The 26,023-nt window shown below is 36.2% G+C and overlaps 2 protein-coding genes across 2 annotated transcripts; one reads left to right on the forward strand and one right to left on the reverse strand.

Annotated features, from left to right (window-relative positions):
- Window positions 1-1,767: 1,767 nt before the first annotated feature.
- On the forward strand, window positions 1,768-2,082 carry K441DRAFT_577650 (uncharacterized protein; the record flags this gene model as incomplete). Its single annotated transcript, XM_067644250.1, has 1 exon — window positions 1,768-2,082. A coding segment is annotated over one exon (315 nt), but the record flags the coding sequence as incomplete, so codon positions are not given.
- Window positions 2,083-10,028: 7,946 nt separating this feature from the next.
- On the reverse strand, window positions 10,029-10,634 carry K441DRAFT_577748 (uncharacterized protein; the record flags this gene model as incomplete). The annotated part of the gene is made up of 2 exons (XM_067644258.1): window positions 10,029-10,190; window positions 10,587-10,634. Coding segments are annotated over 2 exons (210 nt in total), but the record flags the coding sequence as incomplete, so codon positions are not given.
- Window positions 10,635-26,023: the final 15,389 nt, after the last annotated feature.

Below are 26,023 nucleotides of genomic sequence, written 5' to 3' on the forward strand. Positions count from 1 at the left end.
CGCTATTAATAAAGGTTTAGTAGTAAGCAAACCAACTAAATCGTTTAGATTTAACGCAGTCTTAGTAAAATAAAGCTAAAGATTTAATTAATTAATCGCGATACTAATTCGTGATAATAAATCTCAAAATCGATCTATACTTTATTCCACGGTCTATTAGTTTAATTAAGGCATCCCCGCACGTCTACGACCCGTTATAGTAATATAATCTAGGTAAGAAGCTATAAATTCTACAGTAGGCGTTCGTTTAAAATTTTAGTATTTACGTACGGGCCATATTCGCTACTAGACCTCAACAGCGTATAGGATAGCGTGTATGTGCATTTACCCATAAGATAGAAAACTTTAAAATTAATTATCTCTATTAATTCTTTACCAAATTACATAAAAATGAATTCATTATCTTTATAAAACGTGCCTCTTTTAGCTCCTACAACGCTAGTACGACAGCCCTATTGTATAACACTCATAAGGCGCGTATAAGGTAAAATTAACCTATAGTATATCTACCGGGACAATATCTTATTACTATTAGCATAACAGCAGCTTACCTTAGTAAATAAGATTAATCGATTAACTAATTAAGGGCTACCTCCTACTTATATAATGGTCCGAAACTTTGCTAAGGATATAGTTAAAAAACGCCCTAGAAAAAATTGGGCGTATAAGTTTATTAAGCGGCATTAAAAGGTCTTAAAATCTGGCTTCCTAGCGGCGGTAGATTTAAGCCGTAAAAAGGCGGATAATGTATATTAATATACTCTTTATTATAAGCTAGTTTATAGCCTCCTAAATACTAGTATTTGTACTAATATTTTAAAGGTTTAGGCTAAAATTAAGTAATATAACGTCCTTCCGTAAAATATATATAATATAGATAAAAAAGGCTTCCTAATTAGTATCCTTTAAAAAGTAAAGAGGATATTTAATAAGGATTTAGAAAAAAGGGGTAAATTAATTAGTACTAGCTAGGATGGTAATTATAAATAGATTACGTGCCTAGTAACAATCTGTATAGACGGGATATATATTCTACCCTCCCTTATCTACTAGGCTATAATAGGCAACATCTAAAATACCTAGCTTAATAATTTCGAGCCTAACGAGCTAGATGCGGCCTATTTTGCAAGTTTACCTTTAGGGTAGACAAATAACAAGCTAGGGATGGCGTAGTTAATTACCGTTTTTAATTGCTTCTCTTTATTAATAGGCACGGTAGCCACGCAAATTGCACTTAAATTCGCCTATTAATTACAAAAGAGATAGCCGGACTACTTAGTGTTCTAGATACCAGTAACAAATATTAAGAGCATACTAGAAGTATACCTAGAAATTAGTAAGTAGCTATAGATCCCTAATGTCGAGCAGGAGTAGGGAAACGTTTAAAAGCTTATTTAATATCGCTTAAGCCAAAAGAGCTCTGGGGAATAGCTATTAGTGTTTAACAACGCGGACAATATAGCTATTTAAATAGATAAAGTGGACAATATAACCGGCTTAGGCCGTCTAATTGATTTCCTACCAAAGAGCAAACATAGCTCTATTCTATTTACAACCTAAAGTCAAAAAGCTATAGTAAAGTTAGTAGGCAAGAATATGGTCTTAGTTAGTAAGATAGACAATACTATAACAAAGGACTTGCTTAAGAAATCCTTAATCGACTAAGACCTGTTAAATGATAATTAAGCTATAGCGGATTTGCTCTAAAAACTTACCTATCTCCCCCTTACCGTTATCTAAGCGGCTGTATATATTAATAAGAACTAAATAACGTTCTTTAAGTATATAGTACTCCTTGATAATATAGAGCAGAATATTATTAATATCCTTGGCGAAGAGTTTAAGGATAAAGAAAGATATAAAGATACTAAGAACCTAATTACGATAACTTGGCTCATTTTATTCAAGCAAATTCAGACTTGCGACTTATTAGCGGCGGAGTATTTATTATTTATGTCGTGCGTTAAAGCGAAGGATATTCCGCATTTACTTCTCCCGCCAGCGCAGTTATCTAAAATAGCTGTTAATACTATTAGGACGCTAAGCGCTTACTCCTTTATTACTAAATATAAGATAAATTAGCTGTTAGACCTTTACTGACTTATATATCTTATAACTAGAAACTAGTTACAAACGGAGGGCTCTCTTAGATAGTAGACGGCTAAGGCTTTTAACTAACTAGAGGAGGTGTTTCTAAACAGTGACTATAGAAATAGGAGCGTATAGAGGATATATTTACCATATATTTATTACACTCTTAAGACCTAGCTGGATATAGATATAGTATTTAATAAGACGCCGTTACTCTAGAAATTCGGGAAGTGCGCCTATAGAGATGGGAGATATAAGGAGGCAGAAAAGGCTTTTATGTAAGTAATACAAACTTAAAAGAGAAAGCTAGGTATAGAGTATCTTTCTACGCTATAGAGTATAAGGTACCTAGGGTCGACGTATAGGAATTAAGGGCGGTAGAAGGAAGTTAAAGAGCTAGACGTATAAGTAATGGAGACGAGTTTAAGGGTACTTAGGGCGGAGTATCCTTTTACGCTGACTAGTATGGCTAACCTAGGGTCGATATATAGGAATTAAGGGCGGTAGAAGGAGGCTGAAGAGCTAGACGTGTAAGTAATAGAGATAAGAAAGAGGGTGCTTAGAGCGGAGTATCCTTTTACGCTAACCAGTATAGCTAACCTGGCGTCGACGTTTTGGAATTAAGGGCGGTAAAAGGAGGCTGAAGAGCTAGACGTACAAGTGATAGAGATAAGTTTGAGGGTGCTTAGGGCGGAGCATCTAGATACACTAACTAGTATAGCCAACCTAGCGTCAATATATAGAAATTAAGGGCGGTAGAAGGAGGCCGAAGAGCTAGACGTGTAAGTAATAGAGATGAGAAAGAGGGTGCTTAGGGCGGAGTATCTAAACACGCTGACCAGCATAGCTAACTTAGCGTCGACGTATAGGAATTAAGGGCGGTAGAAGGAGGCTAAAGAGCTAGATGTATAAGTAATAGAGACGAGTTCGAGGGTGCTTAGGGCGGAGTATCTAGATATACTGACCAGTATAGCCAACCTAGCGTCAACGTATAGGAATTAAGGGCGGTGGAAGGAAGCCGAAGAGCTAGATATATAGGCGTCGGTAGCGGCTAGCGGAGGCGTAGCAGGATTAGGGATAACTTTTTCGTAAATAATAAGCGCCGGGGACCCTTATAAGGAGCCTAACGGTCAGCTAGTGATTAATATTAGCTAAGCGGGATAGGGAGTAATAGAGAAGGTGGTAAATACGGAGGTAGTAAAACAAACTATTATATAGGGTATAAGTGATGTTAAGAGACTTACGGGGGCCACAATTAAGGACTTCCGCGTATGGCGAGCGAATGACAATATAAGCGTTATTAAATTCTTAGTAGAAAAGGACAAAGAGGCTATATTCCGGCAAACGACTACATAGTAGCTTAAACCGCATATCCCTAGGGCAAGACTTATCGGACCTAAGTGGTATGCGGTTAAAGTAGACTAGATTGAAGTAGCTCTAGCAATAGACATTAACAGCGGGAAAGTAAGCAAGTTAGCTATAGAGCGGTTTGGGGAGGAGAACGGGGTGGAGGTATATATAATAAAATAGCTCGGAAGACTAAGGCCTAGTAGCCAGCACGCGTTAGTAGTTGTTAAGGTAGCGATAAAGGAGGACACGGAGAAGCTTCTTAGGCTAAACAGTATATCATTTAGTAAAGGTGCGATTGTAGTGTCGCCATTTAAAGAGCGACGCACTCTAGTAGTATATTTTAAATATAGAAGGTTTAGACATAGAGCTAAAGACTATATATAACCCAACACGTGCGATATATATAGCTAAGAAGGTTATCTTTAATACGAGATAGTAAACCTACGCTATATAAACTGCCGAGGCCTATATTAAGCCTTACGCCGTAAATACCTAGTATATAGGAAAGAGAAGGACAGAATTCTTACAATTTAGCAGCATAGGTAACCGGGTCCGTATCCTTATCCTCTATCGAATTTCGTTTTAGATCTCGCCTTAATACGCAATCGCCGCCACCCTCTTAACCTACTTATTAGCATTAGGCCGTTTAAGAATAATATAACTTAGTAAACTGCTACTAAGGGAAGCAGCTATTATAGTTATCGGCAATAGTAGCTAAGGAGGCGCTCCTTAAGGGTATAAACGGATATAGGTAGGTTATAGGATGGAATTTCGATATATATATACGCTCTTTATCTCTTAGGTTTGTATACTCTCTCTTTATTTCCTATATTAATCACAGCGTTAAAAGACAAAGAAATAGCCCTTATAGTTAGCTACTAAATTAAAGCAGGTATAATTCGTATCAGTTTACTCTAGTTAGCGCTTAGTAACGGCTTATACCTAAGTTAGACGGTATATGGCTATAATAGAACATATATACATATATATATATATATAAGAGGCGGATAGAGCTAGAGGGCTAGAGCCTACCAAGAAGTAGTTACAGAGATCTTAAAGAAGCTTTAGCTAAGCAATATCACGCTATACTAGATTTTAGGCCACTTAGGGTTTATAGGAAATAAGAAGGCCAATAAGCTTACTAAAGCAGCGACAAGACTAAAGAGCGAGGAGCTACTATAGAGCGACGGCCTCCTATAATACCTTGTAACGCAAGCCTTAAAAAAAGCTAAAATAATAATAGGACCGCTTTTAATAGGAAGATCTAATACAGGCAAGTTTATAAGGAAGATTGACGCAGCACTCTACCTTAGAAGGGCTATAGGATTATACTAGTAGCTAATTAGCTCTGAAGCTGCTATCCTTACGCAGCTATAGACCGGTAAGACATTTCTAAAGAAATATCTCCATAAAATTAATGTATTAGAGACGGCGTTATGCAACTATAGGCTTATAGAATTAATATAGCACTTCCTCTTCTCTTACAAGAGGTGGGCATAGTAGAGGATTAAACTAAGAGAGTAGTATAGAGATTGATTTGGGGACCTATTATATGCATTAGGAGGCTACTTACGCAGATAAGAAGGAGGCAGGAATATTAACGGCCCAATTAAGCGCTAGAAGCCAGACATTAGCGTAGTTAAAGCTATAATTGAATTTATAAAGGAGACTAAACGTTTATACCTTAGCGTATAAGATACAGAGAGTATAAAAGCCAACGTTAATAAGCAAAAACTCTTAAGAATTCCTCCTTTAATTACCTAACCGAATATACCACGAGCCTCCTCTATACATACCTCCACTAATACATCGCCGATTAAAAAGCATATAACGCTAGAATAGCCCTGCGGACATAAGGCGTCAAAAACTACTTACTTAGGCTTGCCTCTAAACTCCAACTTTCTTCTAAATAGTAATATATTACTTTCCTTTATTTCTTTAGTTAAGTATGGCGTTAAGTAATAGATATATAGTTTTTATAGTTGGCTTCTAAACTAGAGCAAGCATATTAATAGTAGAAAGTATTTAGTTAGCGCTCTATAATGGCCTATACCCTAAATAGTGCATAGCTATAATAGAATATATATATATACATATATACATATATACAAGAGGCGTTAAATTTCCTAAAAACCTATAAGATGGAGTTATAATAGTTATTACTACTAGGTCGGCGGACGCCAAGACACTATAAGCATAGCCTTTAGCCATAACTAGATAAGATTACAAGTAGTTTAGACTAGGTACCTAGAACAGGTCCTACTATAGGAACTAAAACGGGCCTATAGTTAGCCACGACCAAAAATCGGTAGGTAATGACTTAGAAGTAAGAAGTGAATTCGTATTATATAGCTGTTCCGTATAGTAAAAAACGAGCGACTTAATCTAATTAAATGCTATTACTCTAGGGTATCTAACTTATTACTTACCTGCTAGAGAATAGACTTTATACAAAAATAGAGCTATCGATCCTCCCTTAGCTATTGCTTTCCCTCTAGGAAAACTACTTTCCGCAGCTCTTTTATGTAAGGGATTAATAATACATAGTAAGTCGTAACGTTCTTATTTACTTCCTTTATAAACTTATCCTCTTTATCTATAGAGCCTTTCTTAATCTTTATAAGGGTTTTAGTACTTTTAAAATTCCACGACTAAAACTTTAACACACAACAGTGCCTATTTAAACTAGTGTAATAAACATAAGCCCAAAATAACACCTAAAAGAACAATTCTAGGTCGTATATAAAGCTATAGTCTTTACTATAAAGCGCGCCAATCGCTATAAATACCTTAGTCCTAGTTTTGCTCAGAGCTCTAAATGCATTTTTACGGTCGGTTTTAATAGCAAGGTCAAGATCAATTAAAAATCCGTCGTCCTCTACTATATTTAGCATAATATTCCCAATAAAGATATCTTAGTAGAGGATACTCGCATCTAGTAGCGACTCGTGCCCTAAGAAATTAGCTATGGCTTGGAAAGCTTTGCCAGGCACTTACCTTTTATACCACTAAGTAATCCCACCAATATACCACGTGGAGAACTTAATTTATAAACGCTTTTTTTAAAATCTTATATAATAAGTCGATGATAAACACAATTTCTTTATTAGTGTATATTCTGCTTAACTAGCGAGTCCAAGTATAACTATTTAGGGGGGCGCATCGATGCCTAAATACTGCTTAATGACCTCTTCCACGGTATAGTTTAACTACTACTCCTACTCTTACCTCTTCTGGCTCTAGAGGGACTAGACATTTTTAAACTTATAATAGCTTCGGAATGTACTGCCCATCGCTATTAAAGTGGATTTCAGCTAACTATATCGCTTAGTCCCCTCTATACGTTTATTAAAACATCGTCCACCTTATCATTAGTAAGCACCGTCTTATAGTAGTAATACCACGCCATATTCTTTATATCGGCTTCCGTTACCTTCTTAAGTAAAAGGCCTTCTTTAGGCCGTTCTTTATATTCCTATAAGTCCTTAATTACAATTTCACGGCCCGCTCTGTCCTAAAAGGAGCCCCTCTAACACCTCGTTACTTAACTAGCAACTAAGCGCTGTCGCCTTATAAGCTCCTCTAGCCAGATTTACTCCATCTAGCTATTCTGTCAAATATATATATAGCTTCCGCTACCCTTTACTATAGTAGGATTGAAACCTAGCTCTTCCTCCGTTATCTATAAACACCCTAAGACTACTATAATAAACGTCTCGCCCTCCTTATTAATGTCAAATGGTATAGACCTAATTACCCTAAGCCTGTCGAATTCCTATAAATATATAATAGAACTGTATAGGGTAAAGCCTAGAATGAACCATTGCGTATCTTATACGCTAAATATCTCTCGACTATATCTTACAATATTAAGCTAAGTGCTGCTATAATTATCCTCCCGCGGATTACTCTTTAACTCGCTAGGTATAAGTATATAGGACTAATTATAGCTATACCAATTTCCCTCTTCTAGCTTATTATTTGCGTTATATACTAGACCAATGTTTAGCTTTTGCTTACTAATTAACCTAGGAATGGGCTTATTCGGAGTAGTGATATAATAGTAACGCTTTAAGGGACGGAAGCCATGTTTATCTATAAGTAGAAGAAATTGATCGATATAACAGTAAAGGAATTATAGTACCGCCGTTTCCTTATATCCTTTTGGCCACTCTACCTAACTAACGCTTTCTTAAAATAGTTCCGCGTCCTTGCAGCTTTTTAATACCGCCGCTATAACCTTATAAAGTTGCGAGATCTTTCTAAAAAACGTATTAAGAACGTCCGGATAATTAATTATAAGATTATCCTCCACTTTACTCCTAAGTATAAAATCTACATTCCTCCTCAGATTAGATGTGTCTGCGAAACTCCTAGTATTAAACAACCAAGGCGTTTGCTAAAATGACGCGGTATATAGAGGGCCGGATAGGGGAGGTGTTAATAGTCTAATAACGGTTATAAGCGCCGACTTTGTAATAACATTATAGACCTAGTCCCAGATAACGCTATTAGGCTTATTATTAAGGACTATATAGAGGAAAGGTATAACCCATTATACGTTAAGATCCCTGGTGTTAATAGCTAGGTTAAGTTAAGAGATATTGCTAAAGAGGTTCTTTTCGCCGCTACTAGATAGTAGTAGATAAGAGGCGGGAAGGATTTGTAGTGCTAATATAAGATTAAGGGCGTAATCTTAAAGGACTATATTTATTAGTAGAGCATTACGTCTAATCTAGCCACCTTACCTTTATAATTTACTTAATCTAGTACTATAATAGGACTAGAAGCGGTAAGCTCCTAGGAGAGTAACTAGGTAAATTTACGGAATATATCTAACCTATATCCTATAGGCTTTGTTTTAATTATCACTAATTACAGTACATCTATTATAGCGACAAAGCGTGACGGTTAATATACTTAGAGGAGTATAATACAACTAATAGCCGTATAATAAGCGGCAATGATTTATAAACATTATAAGTCTACTATTTAGGAAAGTTTTAAGCGTAGAGGGGGAACGCTTTAGGAACTAAGAAGTTAAAGAGAGAAATAAACGCATAGCGGCTTTCCGCGAGGGTTAGTACCAAGTCAGGATTTCTATAGCGAATTGGTAAAATAATCTGCTAGTGGCCTAAGTAGTAGGTAGTACTAAATGATACCCTATAAGATATTTAACCTTAATTCCGAAAGAATAACTAGTTAATAACATATCCTTATAACACCTGCTATAGTGGCAAACTATTATAACCCCGTAGCCGGAGCGGGTTAGCTACCCTCCTTACTAGCGCTAGCAAACCATAAAGAGCTTCGGGCGAATTCTTTTATTAGAAGTACTGCTACCTCTTTTATACCTAAACAGTATAGGGAAAGATTAAACGCTATTCGGCTAAACATTTCTCCTAGCTATATAAAAGACCACTCAGACTTGGCAACCGTAGATTTAGCGCCTATATTCTTAGCCTTATTAAGCTAAAGATAGACCACCACACTTTCTATATTATAAGAGCGGCCCCATAGCCTTATAGAGCTATAAGTATACTACTATATATTTCTTATTAAATCTAGTCACTTTACTAAGCCTTTATACTTACCCCTCTAACTATACCTAAGTATAACCTCCACCTACTTGCCCTTAATAGCGGCGGCGGTGCTTTATAAATAAAGGTGCGAAGATATTCTTAATTAAGCTAAAGCATATAGGATATAATACTATATAGTTTTATTATCTTTTAACCGGCCTATATAACTTCTAACTTTTTAATTAAAGATTATACCCCCCAGAATTAGAAGCAGTGGCCTATTATAATAGGTATAAATATTATAGGAACTTATTAGATCGCGTTTAGTATTTATATATTAGGCTTATATAAGAGTAGTAGTAAAATAAAGATGCTAGCGTAATAAGGTTCTAGTACTATATTATAATATATTATAGGATCCGACTAAGTAGTAAGGGAAAGGATGGTAAGATATATAAACTCCATTTAGATATATTTTATTTATCTTTAACCAAGCTTTTAAAGAAGCCTACGTTATTTAGAGACTGGCGTATTTAATCGTGTGATAAAATATAAGATGCCTTAAGATACTATTAGTATGCAACCACCCGTTGCGTCTATTAAAGTATTTCTCTTGCTCGCTAAAATATCTAAGGCACTAAGCCTCTCCTATATATTTTAACACTCTTAATAATTATGCCTAAAGACCTTCTAATAGCCTACTAGAGCCCTTAAGTATATTACTCTAGCTCTACCTATATCGCCTTAGCTAGTAAATAGTAGGCCTAGATTGTAGATAGTATTAAGCGCTGGTATATAAGATATAGCAAGTTCTAGACTAAGCGCCTTCTTATATCCTTCTAGCGCTCGCTAGTATATCTTCTTCGCCTCGCCTAACTTGCCCTAGGATTTATAAAGGTTGCCTAAGTTATTAACCATATTAAGTGTTAATATATAGTCCCGCCTAAGTACCTTCTCCGTTTCTTTTAGCGCTTGCTAGTATATCTTCTCTATCTTACCTAGCTTACCCTAGTCCGCGTAGAGAAGGCCTAAGTTGTTAACTATGTTAAGTGTCAATATATAGTCCTATCTAAGCGCCTTTTCCTTTCCTTCTAGCGCTCGCTGGTATATCTTCTCTACCTTACCCAGCTTACCCTGGTCCGCGTAAAGAAGGCCTAAGTTATTAACTATAGAGAGTATTAATATATAATCCCGCCTAAGCACTTTCTCCTTTCCTTCTAGCGCTTGCTAGTATATCTTCTTCGCCTTACCTAGCTTGCCCTAGTTCGCGTAGAGGTTACCTAAGTTATTAACCGTGTTAAGTGTTAATATATAGTCCCGCCTAAGTGCCTTCTTATATTCTTTTAGCGCTCGCTAGTATATCTTCTTTACCTTACCTAGCTTACCCTAGTCCGCGTAAAGGTTGCCTAAGTTATTAACCATAAAAAGTGTTAATATATAGTCCCGCCTAAGTGCCTTCTTCTTTCCTTCTAGCGCTTACTAGTATATCTTCTCCGCCTTACCTAGCTTACCCTAATCCGCGTAGAGAAGGCCTAAGTTATTAACCGTAGAGAGTATTAATATATAGTTCCGCTTAAGTACCTTCTTATATCCTTCTAGCGCTTATTAATATATCTTCTTTACCTTGCCTAGCTTGCCCTGGTCCGCGTAGAGAAGGCCTAAGTTATTAACTATAGAGAGTGTTAATATATAGTCCCGCTTAAGTGCCTTCTTATATCCTTCTAGCGCTTATTAGTATATCTTCTCTACCTTGCCTAGCTTGCCCTAGTCCGCGTAGAAAAGGCCCAAGTTATTAACCGTAAAGAGTGTCGATATATAGTCCCGCCTAAGTGCCTTCTCCTTTCCTTCTAGCGCTCGCTAGTATATCTTCTCTACCTTGCTTAGCTTACCCTAGTCCGCGTAAAGGTTGCCTAAGTTGTTAACTATAAAGAGTGTTAATATATAGTCCCGCCTAAGTGCCTTTTTATATCCTTTTAGCGCTCGCTAATATATCTTCTCTATCTTACCTAGATTGCCTAGATCTTTATTAAAGATTATAAGACAATGTATTAAATCTAGGGTTAATATATACTCTAGCCTAAGTGCCCTTTTCCTTCCTTCTAGCGCTTGCTAGTATATCTTCTCTACCTTACCTAGCTTGCCCTAGTTCGTGTAGAGGTTACCTAAGTTATTAACTATAGAGAGTATTAATATATAGTCCCGCTTAAGTGCCTTCTTATATCCTTCTAGCGCTCGCTAATATATCTTCTCTGCCTTACCTAGCTTACCCTAGTCCGTGTAAAGAAGGCCTAAGTTATTAACCGTATTAAGTATTAATATATAGTCCCGCCTAAGTGCCTTCTCCTTTTCTTTTAGCGCTTACTAGTATATCTTCTCTACCTCGCCTAGCTTGCCCTAGGATTTGTAGAGGTTACCTAAGTTATTAACCGTATTAAGTGTCAATATATAGTCCCGCCTAAGTGCCTTCTCTATTCCTTTTAGCGCTTACTAGTATATCTTCTCCGCCTTACCTAGCTTGCCCTAGTCCGCGTAGAGAAGGCCCAAGTTATTAACCGTAGAGAGTATTAATATGTAGTCCCGCCTAAGTGCCTTCTTATATCCTTCTAGCGCTCGCTAGTATATCTTCTCTACCTCGCCTAGCTTGCCCTAGTCCGCGTAAAGAAGGCCTAAGTTATTGACCGTATTAAGTATTAATATATAGTCCCGCCTAAGTGCCTTCTCCTTTCCTTCTAGCGCTCGCTAGTATATTTTCTCCGCCTCGCCTAGCTTACCCTAAAATTTATAGAGGTTGCCTAAGTTATTAACTGTATTAAGTGTTAATATATAGTCCCGCCCAAGTACCTTCTCCTTTCCTTTTAGCGCTTATTAGTATATCTTCTCTACCTTACCTAGCTTACCCTAGTCCGCGTAGAGGTTACCTAAGTTATTAACTATAGAGAGTATTAATGTATAGTCCCGCCTAAGTGCCTTCTCGTATCCTTCTAGCGCTCACTAGTATATCTTCTCCGCCTTACCTAGCTTGCCCTAGGATTTATAGAGGTTACCTAAGTTGTTAACTATAAAGAGTATTAATATATAGTCCCGCCTAAGCACCTTCTCCTTTCCTTTTAGCGCTCGCTAGTATATCTTCTCCGCCTTACCTAACTTACCCTAGTCCGCGTAGAGAAGGCCTAAGTTATTAACCGTAAAGAGTGTTAATATATAGTCCCGCCTAAGTACCTTCTCCTTTCCTTCTAGCGCTTACTAGTATATCTTCTCCGCCTTACCTAGCTTGCCTTAGTCCGCATATAGCATTCCTAGCCCGTTAATTGCACCCAATATTATATAATTATGCTTTATATCCGCTCTACTTATATTAGTCCTTCCTAATCTAACCCTATATCTACTACTTACCTTATAACCTACTAGCAGCACCACTACGTATAAGTTAAGAGCCGACGTTATATACCTAAATACTCCTTCTCTAACCTATCTGGTACTACCTACCTAACTACTACTACCGCTAGCCGGGTAAAGACCGCACGCTATTCCTTATCCTATATATAAAATGCCCATTTATACACAACCGGGTAAGTCGTATAGCTCGCTATATCCTATATACCCTTAACTAGAGAATAGCTATATAAAAGCTATATTACTATAATAAAATCAACTTCATCGTTTATAACGTTAGGAAGCCACTCCAATAAATAACCCGCCATAGCTCTAGACTGCATACTTACTTCTATAAAGAGACCGTACTATAGGTCTTTATTATTAAGATATACCCAAAGTAGCAGCAAGTTAGCTATTACTATGCTTTTTACCCGAATAGCATAGTAAGAAATTATCTATATCGTCCACACGCTACAGTTAGGATAATCTTAAAGTGGTATACTGGCCCGGTCTTAGGATTCTATAAGGCTCTTCTATTACTGCTTATAGAGCCTAATATATCTCGCGATACTAATTCCGCTCTATTGCAAATATATACTAGCCTATATAATTACTAGCGGTAAGCTATTTAGGAGCCTAAACAGCTCCTCGCTTTCTATTAAATCTACTCTAAAATAGTTAGCACTAGTGTTCTATATAAGCAACACAATTACACTATAGCGTTATTACCTTACTATATCTGCCCCTATACCGGTTTAGAAACAAAGCTTCCGCCTACTTCGTATTAAGCCTTTTTAGCCTCTATGACGTACTAAGCTGCTCTAAGTTAGCGAGTCGGGTTATAATTAGAACTGACCCGTAATCTACTCCTAAAAGGTAACGGGTAATATTATATACATTAGGGTCGGCATTACCCCCTCCTCTCTCTTAATTGACATTATTAAAGATTATTAGCTAGTCCGTATTATCCGGCCGGCTTAGCCAACTTATTATATCCTTAATAACGGCATTGATATCGCTAGCACTTATAGCGGAGTACACTCTACTACCCTCTGCAATTTAGCCTTCCGGAATCCTGCTTATATAAGTTATAATACTCTACTTAAGACTATCTTCGGTTTTACTATTAAGCTAAAACACCAAGCTAAACTTCCGGTGGTGCCTCCTTGCGAACTCTACGGCAAGTTATATCTTACCTATTCCGCTAAGCCTATAGAGCGCAAACACCTTCTACTGGCCGTATTATCTCTATAGGAGAAGGGCTTATTTAAGTTCCGCTATATTAGACAGCCGATCTATAAACTTGTTTACTATAGGTATACCTTATAAACTAAACGGTATTTAATAGTTTTTTATATTTAGGAAGGAGGCCGGTTAGCTACGGAGTATAAGCTACGTTATAACATACTATATAAAATACTAACATTCTCTTCCAGATATGCTATTGGCGTAAGCCTTTATCTACTTAAATACTGCTTAAGACTTAATATATCGATCTATAGCCGTAATAATCGCATTCTTCCACTTTAAGTCTTCTAACCTAATATTCTCTAGTCCTCTTAATATATTAAACCGAAAGTACCGCCCAGTGTTATCTAGCCTTAATTTATTACGGGAGAATCGCTCTACTATCTTTTCCGTCTCTATAGCAATCGCTAGAAGGCTCTAGCTAATACTAATTACATTATCCTTAAACGGCGTAAGCGATAGAACGCTCGTCCCAATCAACGCTAAACACTTAATCTTATCTTTAAGCGAGCTAGATAGCTATATATCCTAGGCCTCATTCTATACCTTATATACTAGGTTATTCGCCCCTATAGCCCTATTGACAAAACTCTCCTCAAAATCGCCGATTATAATAGGATTGAAGAAGGACAAGGCTGCTAACGTCACTCGGCCTACTTCCTATATCTTAGTTATACAGAGCAGTCGTTCGCGGCCGTGTGGCGAGCGGTAGCTAGTAAGCCGCACTATATCGCCTATCTCGTTACTTATTATACATATAAATCTACATCCTACTCGTTAATATCACTACAGCCTCGCGTATAGGTGGACGACTACCTATACTTTATACTTTGTATCCAGAGTATCCCCTAACAGTGCATCCTCTACTAGACCTTACCTTATAACAATCTCTTTAATCGCGCGCTCTAGCTTATTTAAATTAAACCGTCCTTAGACCTAGCTCTTAATCGTTATACTATATCTCTACTTCCGGAAGATCCTATCCGATAGCAAGACATATACGTTAATGCACTCATTAACCGTCATTTAAAGCCGACTAAGTATAATTACTATAAGCCTGCGCTTTTTATTAGCCTTAAATCTAGTAAAGTTATTAATACTAACCCGCTAGTGCTGGTGCCTCCAATTATATCGAAGTAGTCATAAGGCTTCGGCGGCGATTCTAGGTCAATAGTATCTATTAGCTGCTTTAAGATCTAAAGCGTTAATAAGCCATAAACGCCGCCGCCATTAAAGGCGAGTAGGCGGAGGTTATGCTTAGGCATAGTTAGAGGGGTAAGTAGGAAGGCTTAGTAGAGCGACTAGATTTAATAAGAAATATATAATAGTACACTTATAGCTCTATAAGGCTATAGGGCCGCTCTTATAATATAGAAAGTATAGTAGTCTATCTTTAGCTTAATAAGGCTAAGAATATAGGCGCTAAATCTATAGTTGCTAAGTCTAAGTGGTCTTCTATACGGCCAGGAGAAACGTTTAGCCAAATAGCGTTTAATCTTTCCCTATACTATTTAGGTGTAAAAGAGATAGTAATACTTTTAGCGGAAGAATTTACCTAAAGCTCTCTGTAGTTTGCTAGCACTAGTAGGGAGGGTAGCCAACCCGCTTCAGCCACACCCTTATTTTTGTGGCGTTTCCCAGATATTAGCGCGGTTAAAGCTATAATCTAAGCTACGATCTACTTTATAAAGGAGGTATAAGTAGGACGTTTACACCTAAGCAAACAATAAGCCGATTTTAATGAGCGAATACTTCTAAGGATCCCCTCTCCTACCTATACCTCCTATATATTTCACGTTTCTATATCCTTCTATATCTAGCTTATACTATAACTCTAATAATACGCTTTATCGCTCTCCCGGTCTTTAACCTATTAAGCTAAAGGCTATCCCCTCGCCTTCGCCTCCGCCATTTACCCCCTAATAAGCCGCGGTTCTACTATATTAAAGACGCCAAAAGGAACGTAACACTCGGCCTAGTTAAGGCGATACAGTTTTAATAAAATTTATTAGCCCTAACCACCTAAATATCGCTATAAACGTAGGCCAAAGCCTATTAAACTCCGCGTCTAAGTTAAAGGCAAGCGATCTAGAGTATAATAAGGCGTTTAAGGAAGTAGAGGGTTTAAATACAATAGATGGTATTTCTAATTCTAACTAAGAAGAAAGCGACCGCACCGCTATAAATATAGAGCCAAAACCTAATACAGCCTAAGCTATAGAGTGCTTATACGTAGGCTAGGTACTCTTAGTAAACACATAATTAGAGGTAAAAATAGATAAAGTTGAGGCAAAAGGCTTACTAGGCTAAGAAGTAAGCCAAGTAGTATACGGAATAAGGGCATTTAGGGGATTTTTAGGTGCTGTCTCTAAGTAAAGCAATATTTGCCCTTAGTAGCGTAGTAGGTAGCCCGGATACTTATATGGCTAGCTTGCTTACCAAATACGTAAGAGTTTAAATATAATTACGTAATATCTGCTAAGAGAGTAATAAAAATCGGGTATTTGTATTACCTTGATTACATATCTAGAAATATTATCATTGAGATTAAATTACTCCTGTCTTTAACCTTTACTTTTCCTTTTAAGTAAATGGCGTAAAAAATCCTAATCCAGTAATAAATTTTCCGTACAGCTTTCCTATCTACTAGCAAAGTTATTAAGAAAACGCTAAACATCTATATAATACATCTTTTAGCTAAGACAAGACGCCACGCCAAATTTATAAGGCTAGTGCTGCGAAAGACTCGCCTACGGGAGCGCCTTTACCTTTAATATATATCCGTTGACGAGAATATAGGTAGGGGTTTTAGCATAGTTTAATTAACTTAGTAACCGCGCTAACCCGAATACTAAGTAGCGGAGGCAGTGTATTACCGCCATAACGCCATACTTAAGACCGTTTATTCTAACACCAACTATAGTTCCCCATTTACTCTACACTCTTTATTCTTTAATTTTAGGAAGTAGACCCTTAATAAGGGTGTGCCGGAGCGGGTCGGCCGCCCTCCCTACTTATAGTGGCGACGTCTAGTGCCAGGTCATTTTAATTACCGTTTATATAAGCTATAATTATACTTATAAAGCTAACCACCTCCGCACTCGCACTAGTACTATACTTGTAAATTTTAGACCTATTTAGACGTTGCCGCTACCTTAAATACAATATACCTAATTTCGACACAATCCTTTCTATTAAACGGCATAGGCCGGCCTATTTGGTATTAAAAGGAGCTAATAATACCTATTAGGGGTGTTAAAGTTCACCTATTACCTATGCTTAAGGAGTACAATTACCTAAAGGTTCTATAGAAAAACCATTTATAATTGCCCAGTTACTTTACAGCCTCTTATATAAGTATAGTAATCGCCGGTCTGTATAATAGTGGTAAAATAGTATATTATCGCTATATTGCGGGACGGGAGAGAGTTAGTTAGGGCTAAGAGTATACTACCGCTTAATTTTTCCGTTCCGTTGGTGCTTTAATATCTTTAGCTATAGCAAACTATAAGAGAACGCGTCTCTATATAAAACAACGTCACTTTAGCCAATAGCCACTCCGTGCCCTACTTACATTACGGGATTTAATTATATAGGTAACTCTCTATTTCCTCTCTTAGGGTTTAGCACTAACAGACTTAGTATAGCCTATATTTAACAATTACCTACCCCCCAGCTATAGACGTAACGTACCGCCAAAGCCTTTCTACCTAAGTTAACAGATTATAAAGTATAGTTTGGAAGGAGTAAAAGGCGTAAGCTTGCGGACTCTTTTAGCTTCCCTTAGATCCGGGGTTAATGATATTTAAATCTATTATTAGGTACTAGGTTCTCCATCTTTAATACGCGATTATAGTGTAATTATCTAGTAGAATGACGGGACCGATATAGAGCGGACATGCATATAAGAGCCAATAATTTATTAAAATATGGTCTTTATCTGGCGGGCTGCTGCTAAGCTGCCGTCAAGGATATTAGGAAGTAATTGGATATCTTCATTCTTTTAACAGTTTAGACTTTAAGTTAAAATTTATACCTAATAGTGAACGACCAGAGTTGAATCGGCTGCTAGAAGTAGTGAAGGAAATTATTACGGAGGAAGTAAGAAATAATGGTTGGAGTGGTAGAATATAAACATAGGAGTATTTATAAGCGCGCATTAAATTTATCTTCTAACAGCTAGTACTATTTAGTTTTAATCTAATAAACTGCGCCAAATATATAGTGCTTTTCGACTCCAAAAAACGATAACTAGACCCCCATCACTACTATCCCTCTTATTTACGGCCCCTAGTATTAGTGTTATAGCTACCTTCCCTAACAAAACTTATATTCGCACTTAAAATAATAAAGGTGCGTATATACGCAAACTTTAATAGGTCCATATCTGGCTCCACATTAACACTCTCTTACTATTAGTAGTGCTATATAAATATAAGCAGGTCGACCTAAAATCTCAGGTTAAGAAAACTCGTATATAGATTGATCTATATAGAAAAGAGACTATATATATATAAAGAAGTCATCGTCAGCTTTATCTAATCTACAACCTATTTAGTTAATCTATTAGAGCTTTAAACGTTAGTCGTTTAATTAAGGACTAATGCGATAACTAGGGTTCTAGGTCGATAGATAGTTCATAGGGCGCGTATAAGGTTAGTATAATACTTTCTTATTTAACGTAATCCACTACTAAGTAGCGGCCACTACCATGTGGCGGCCCTATTAGAACTTACAATACCAAAAATGTGAATTCCTCAACTACGAATAATTGTATTTACTATAGCTATCTACTACCTACTTATCTAACGTCTAGGGCACGTACGAGCTATATATTCTGTTAATTTGCATATACTACACTTACGCACTACTTGTTGCGGTTATACGACCGCTGCCTCTACTGCCCCCTTCTAGGCAGCTTATACACGAGATAGTCCTTTTACTCCCAATAGAACACCCCCCCTAGCTATATACGTGCGCCTAATTGCCCTCTTCCTTTTTTAGCGTTGGTTTTCTATATATAGCTTCTTATTTTCACTAGCAAGCAGTATAGCGCTTAATATTGCCGTTTTGTATCCCTTAACAAGCTAGCCAAGAGCTTATTCTATTAGACTCGGTAGACTATACGTACACTATTTAAGATAGCGCTTTAGTAGGGCCGTCTGCTATTATAGTTTAGCGATATATAAAAGGCATAATTCCTTAAGCGCGAATGAAGATTTATAGACAAGGGAAATGTAGCGAGACTTAAGAATTTCTTTCGGAAGAATGGTTGCGATTACTTAGATATTCAAAATTATCTTCCTACCGTCATCGATTAGGAGCAGCTTAATACTACTATTTAACTTTTAAAAACTTCCGCCGAGGCGCTAATGGGTTATCCACGTAATAATTATATGGAGCTAAACTTTCCTCCTAATATTCTTTCTTTTAGTAATACAGTATCCGCAAATATAGAGTCTCTAGATTAATTAGATGTCTTACTTACTATAGCTTTTATTGTAAAGTAATTCTACCTAATTAGATTGGTAGAAGCTCGCATATAGCTAGAATAGAATCACCGGCTTTAACTAGTCCGGCAGACTAGATATTAGAAATAAAGAGCGAATATTAAAACTAGGTTATTGCGGCCGGGCTACTTCCCACGCTCTAGACGACATGCTATCCTAGGCGTATCCTAAACTTATAAGGTATACAGTTAAGTATAATAAATAGCTAACTACCCTAAAAAATAGACTTAGTTAAATGGTTTAATTAGGAGTTATAAAGAACTTAGTAACGTTAAAGCATCCTTAAAGGATATAAGACAATGCGGGATTATATACGCGACCTTAAGATTTATAAGTTATTCCTCTTTATCCTTAATTAATCTACCATTATTATCTTTTACATTATTACCTAAAGTATTATAGCGCTTCATCGCCTCATTGATACCAAATTCGCCTTTACTAACCCTCGCCCTTTATCTTTCCGCTAAGTGAAAATCACTAGAAATAGACCCCTAAGCTAAAAAGGTAGTAGTGCCCAAAATAAGAATATATAGACACTTGGATACCGCTTAGCGCCTAACAGGTCCTTATTTCCAATCGCTGCTTAAAAGGTACTATAGTATTGCGTTAAACATATAGCCGCGTATAGTTACAATCTTTGCTATATATTTAACAGCGACTATATATAAACTTCCTATCGCATTTTGTCTTCGCAACCCAGTAATTAGAACACGGTAATTAATACTTAACTTCGGGACTTTTTAGAGTAGGTTTGATATAAATTAAAGTTTCTCTATTATAAGTAGTCCTAAAAGCCGTCAGTGGGGCGAGCTGATTTGACTAAAATTGCTCTCTTATATCCTAGAACTATATGCCTAATAAAGTCTAATTTTAGGTAACTTGCTCAGCCTTTATAAAGCTTAAAGTAGTATTATCGCAACAATCGTCGGAAGTTATTAAGGTGTGTTGCTATGCAGATAATTAAGGCTCCAGATACGTTGTAAGAAAGTGCCTATAATTTATTTCTGTCTCTAGGATGACTATTAACGTCTCTTTATCGGACTAATATAGATATTACGAATAAAAGGTCTTTATCTAGTCTTTAGAGACGCCATTAATTGCTAGTAAGGCCTAGAGTTGCTCGTTCTCTTATTATATAGTGCTTTACATTTCCTAGAAGGCTTTTATATTCTAAACTATAATATTGACCTGCCTTTATAGCTTAACGCAGTTTTAGCACTCTCTTATCTGCTATAGTATTATAGTAAAAGCTCTACCATATAGGTTATTCCTAGCGGCTAAAGGCAGGAGTTTTAGCAATAAGTTAAATAAGTAAGTAATAGTAGAAACGGAGGAGTAAAGATACTAATAAGCCTATAACTAGAGGGGGGATATTAAACCTTAAATATAAGAAGACGTTACTTACTATAATACGTTTTATGCTTATATACAAAGTTCCCGCTATACCGTAGGTGGTAAAGATCGGTAAAGGTTAAGGCCTAATTCGGGGTCGCTAAACGGGGCCGCTATAAGATATGCGGCTATTAGGGGATATAAGCGCGCCGCAAATATATATAGAGATGTGAAAACAGCATATAATGGCTTATTTTAGCGGTGAGTTCTAAGCATTAGAGGTAGCCGCAGTTAATATTAATACAAATCTTTTGCTATACTATTTACGGACTTAAGCATAGTTCTATTATAGGGATCCCTACTTAGGTTACGTTTTTAGGGCTTTAGTAACAAAAATGTCTTAACACTTAGATCGATTCCTTCCATTATTAACCAAAAGTATCCTTTAACCTCGCTGGAGATAGCACTGGGAATACTAATAATACTAACACTTGCAAGACCCAATAGAAGGACTCTATACGTTTCGACATTTATACTGTCCCGCTATTAGCAGTGCTATAAAACTATAAGCAGGTCCGCTTATATAGGTCCAACTTATTACATCCCGCGTTATATTCCATTTCATTTCCCCCTCGCACGTTATATAGGCCTTATGTTTGCAACATAGACACTTTTCTTAGATCTCTACGTATGGACCATCTCCGCAATAATACTACCTTAGCAATTAGGATAAGCTTAGCAATTAAAATGGCTAAACTTATATAATACCACTCTTTATTCCCTATATTCGAACAATACACGCATACGGTATAGCCGTATAGATAATAATCATTTATAGGTTAATCTACGCTTTTACACTAACACTATTTTCTTTATTAGGAAAGACTATGTCTGGTGTAAAATTTCTTATATAGGACTAAGTTTGTACGGGTGCTAATTATACAGGTGCTAATTATGCTAGTATTGATTATACTGGTGCTGATTGTGCTAGTGCTGATTATACTAGCGCTGGTTATACTAGTGCTAGTTATACCAGTACTAATTATGCCGACGCTGTTTCTGCAGATATATTACGGACGCAATTGTTTTAATACGGATTTAGCCCATCTCCGTATTTATCCTAATCTATTAATTATTATAGTATAAGAATATAGTGGGCAGACTTATACTATAGTACGTTTTATTTATATTACATGCGGCCAAGATAAATTAGGCATAAAGAATAATAGTAAGTAGTGCGGCTAAAGTTATATTCTATCTTATCTAAGATCCTAGGCGCAGCTACTAGTGTAATAACGCCTTATACTATAAGGGGGCTACCTAAGCGGGCCACTAGCGCTCCCTACTAGCGTTGGCGTGGTTTTAGCTATATCGCGTATAGCTTATAAATAGTAATCCTTAAATTATAAAGGTAAAGAAGCTGCTAAAATACGTAGGCAATATACTATAAATAGAGGCCCTATAAAATACTAAATAAGCACCTGTTTTAATATAGTAATGTGGCGATATAAGCACTAGTAGGAGACGCTTATAGGGAGCGCTAGTGGCCCGCTTATATTACCCCCTTATACGCCTTATATAACGCCTTATACAATACCTTAGCTTAGCCCTAAAGCTTCTTATATAAACAACACAAAAAGTGCCTTACATATTCGGATCGAAACTTTAGAATTAATTAAGAATCCTTAATATAATTACGCTCGCCGTTTTATACTATAATGGAATTAAAAACACTAAAAATACTTACAGTTTATTAGATGGATAAGTCACTTATAAGAACTCCGTCTTATTGCAAGAGGCTCTAGAGCCTCACTATATATACTAAATAGGTAGTAAAAGGCTAATGATAATTTATAACTGTTACTTAATTATTACTAGGTCGATATTACCACTTAGTTAGTAATAGGTAATAAATAGGTAATAGAATTAGGTAGTAAGATATACGATAGTAAGAAATAGGGTAGTAAGTTATAAGATAGTACCTTCAAGGTTAGTACCTAATAGTAACATTGACGGTTAAAGCAGATCCTATTTCATTCCTCTCAGAGTCTAAATAGGTCGGCACTTTACGCAGTTTAGATGTTAATAACTATTACAGTTCTCCCTTTTTATATAACGGTTACATTTGCACTATACCTACTATTAGACTATATAATACCATTATAAGGGTACCCATACGCATTCCCATCCTGTGTATCCCTATAACCGTTTCTCTACCCCACTATCTAATTCGTCTTTAGTAGATTTAGAACTCGCGTTATCTATTACTTCCTTAGCAGATCTAAAACTAAGATTAGGCTTTTCTTTAAGGTTTTCTTCAATGCGGTTAAGTTACACAGAAGTTTTATTAAGCTTTCCTTTAATTTAGTCATATTGTATAGGATCTTTCTCTTACCTAATAAGCATTTCTTTAATACGGCCAAGCTGCGTTAAGACCTTCTCTATGCTGAAAAATTCTCTACTAGAGATATAAAAAGGCTAAAAGCCTAGAATTTATATAGTAGGCAGGGCAGAAAATAGAAGTCTCGGTATATGCTATAAGTTTAGCGCGCTTATGCCACTAGCCTACTAATATAAAATTGTTACTATCTATAAGGTATATATACTAGCTTTCTATTTCGTTTAGCTCCTATCTCCACCTCTATCCGTCACTTTTTACCGCTAGTCTACATGTCGTAGTATAGCCTACGTCAACTAAGTAACTTAGTATGGCTTCCCCTTTCTGTTACCTCTCCTTTTTCTAAGACAATAATCTCGTCGGCGTCCTTGATTGTATTAAGACGATAAGCAATAATTAAAGTTGTTTAACCTTCTGCTTAACTTTTAAGTGATTTACAAATCAGCACCTCCGTTAGATTATCTATAGCAGATATAGCTTTATTAAGAAGCAGAATCTTTAGATCTTTAAAAACGGCCCTTATAATAGCAATGCGTTAACGCTTACTGCCCGATAGTTTAACACCTTCCTCCCTAATCTTAGTATCGTATTAGGTTTTAAAACCCATTATCTAGTTATATATATAAGCGGCTTTATAGGCTTCCTCAATTTCATTAGCCTTAGTATTAAGCCCGTACCCCACAATTTCCTTAATTGACTTATTTAGTAAGTTAAGGCTTTAGGGTACAATTGCAATATTATCTCGTAGGCTACTTAACGTGACATTACAGGTATTTTGGCCGTCAATTTTAATGTCCCCTTTATTAGGGTCGATAAACCACTATAAGAGCTTAAAGACTATAAACTTGCCGCTTCCGCTTCGTCTAATAAGCGCAATAGTCTTCCCGCCCTCAACTGTAAAACTGATCTTATTTACCGCTGGCCGGTCACCATCCGGGTAGGAAAATGAGATATTAGTAAATTTAATACGCCTAGCGGTAACCATAAGGCTTATTACTCCTTCTTTATCAACAACAGATGGCCTAGCTTAAAGAAGTTTAGAAAAACGCTCTCCTAAACTAAGGTAATCTATAAGAATATCGTATAATCTTATATTAAAGTTTATAAATTTAAACATACTTAACTAGGATTAAATGAGAATAATTAAGCTACCTAAAGGTGCGAGACCCTCTGTGATACAAAGAGCTAAGAGCTATATCGCGATCACTAGGCCAATTGTTTTCATTATATGCTCCGCTAAATTAGCAAACAAGCGCAGCCAAGACATTCGCCATATTAATATAATAAAATCCAATAACACAAAGGAAAGTTAGCGGTTCTCGTAATCTTAACAGTTAGCTAAAGTTACCAGCTCCTAATGTTTTATTACTTTATATTTAATCCGGCTTTCCCTATATTATATTATAGTATAATTTTAACACATCTAAAAAAGCTTAGGATTCTTAGCAAGTTCGACCTAGATTTATAAGACGACTATAGCTATTGTAATAAGTCCAATATATCCATTAATAAAGTGCGATAGATAGACTGTAATAGTAATAATATCGATTATAGAAGGCATTATATCAAATAATAGGTAATCCACAAGATTAATAAACCGTTCTCCTAGGTTTATAACCTCCATAACTTCTACAGAGCTTTTATCGTTATAGAAGTCCATTAATAGTTCTATAATATGTCTAAGGGCGCCCTCTTTAATATTGCGCTTTAAAGACGCCGTAACCTACGCCTTTACTAGCGGTATAGGCAGTATTATAAGAAAGTAAAGTAACGACCCTATATAGAACCAAAGTTCTTAAACGGGTAAGGGACCTTTAAAAACCGGTTAATAAATGCTATTAAAAAACGATACGAATACACACACCAAAAGGCTTAAGAGCAGTTAGAAGTGCACCTAGTAATATTAATAGTAAAATCACTAGTAGCCTATTCCAGACTTATATAATACCCACTATATAAATAAAAAACCATATTTCTAGGCCCTTTAGCTATAGGTAAGGTACGATTACCAAGAGATCCTCTATATAATGCCCCTAGCTTTTAGTGTTACTAGCTTAAGGCTATTCTATAAGTAGCGGCTTAGCTTTAGCAAGCTAAGGTATTCTATATAGGATAGAGAGCCCAGTTAATAGAAATATCTATAAAACTAGTATTATAAGACGCAAAACTCTATAGACATTAATTGTTAATTAATTAATAGCGAGGAGGATTAAACGGGTGGCTTTAAGGGTATAGGATGTTAGGAAAAAACCAAAATAATAATTCCTTTTCCGAGGTAACTAAACTATTTCGAGATACAAAAGCATCTAAATGCTATACTATATAAGTATTGGAACTTCTAAGAAGGTCTAAATATCCGATTAGTATAAAGCTATATTCTATATAGAGTAGGTTTATACACATATATATATAGTAATTTGCTAGAATATAGCGTAAAGGATACCTTCTATAACCTAGCAGCACCATTAAAATCTACCTATAGTTGTAAAATTTAAACTCTTACATAGCTAGCTATAACTCCTACCACTATCCACAATATATAAGCGGGCTGCTTTTTTTATATAACTAATAACGACTACGACCTTAAAGACTAGATGGTGTAGAAAAGGAAGGAAACGGTTAGAAGGAAGAGATAGATATAATTAAACGTCTTAAATCGCTTTATATTTTGGAGTAAGATATAGGGATATAGAAGATTTTAACATTTACTCTCTATAATATTTTGGTGTAAGGAGGTAATAATAGATAAAGGTCGGGCGGGAGGTCTTAGAATAACTATTTATGCGGTAAATAAGGATTAGGCTATACTAAATACAGCCTATACCTTTAGTCGGCACTATAATAATAAGGGCGCTTTAGTTGGAAGCTTCCGGATTAAACTTATATACATATAGCTTAATCCTACAGGTAGGTAAACTATTAAAAGTGATATAACTCTATAATCCAGATTAAAAGTAAATTCTTACTATTAAAGGCCTAAATAGGTAATTCTTAGTCCTAAAATATAACCTAGTGCGTAATAAAGGGCATAGTATACTTAAGATTAACTAACCTGTATATATATACCGAGATCGCAGACAATAGAGTATTATTTATATATAGAGGTGGTAAACGCTATAAAAAAGGGCAAATACCACCTCGCTTTATAGATAGTAATTAAATGCGGGGCTATTAGTAATCTATAAAGTCGGGAATGG

This window comes from Cenococcum geophilum, assembly GCF_001692895.1.
Source record: "Cenococcum geophilum 1.58 unplaced genomic scaffold K441scaffold_44, whole genome shotgun sequence".
Classification (NCBI taxonomy): domain Eukaryota; kingdom Fungi; phylum Ascomycota; class Dothideomycetes; order Gloniales; family Gloniaceae; genus Cenococcum; species Cenococcum geophilum.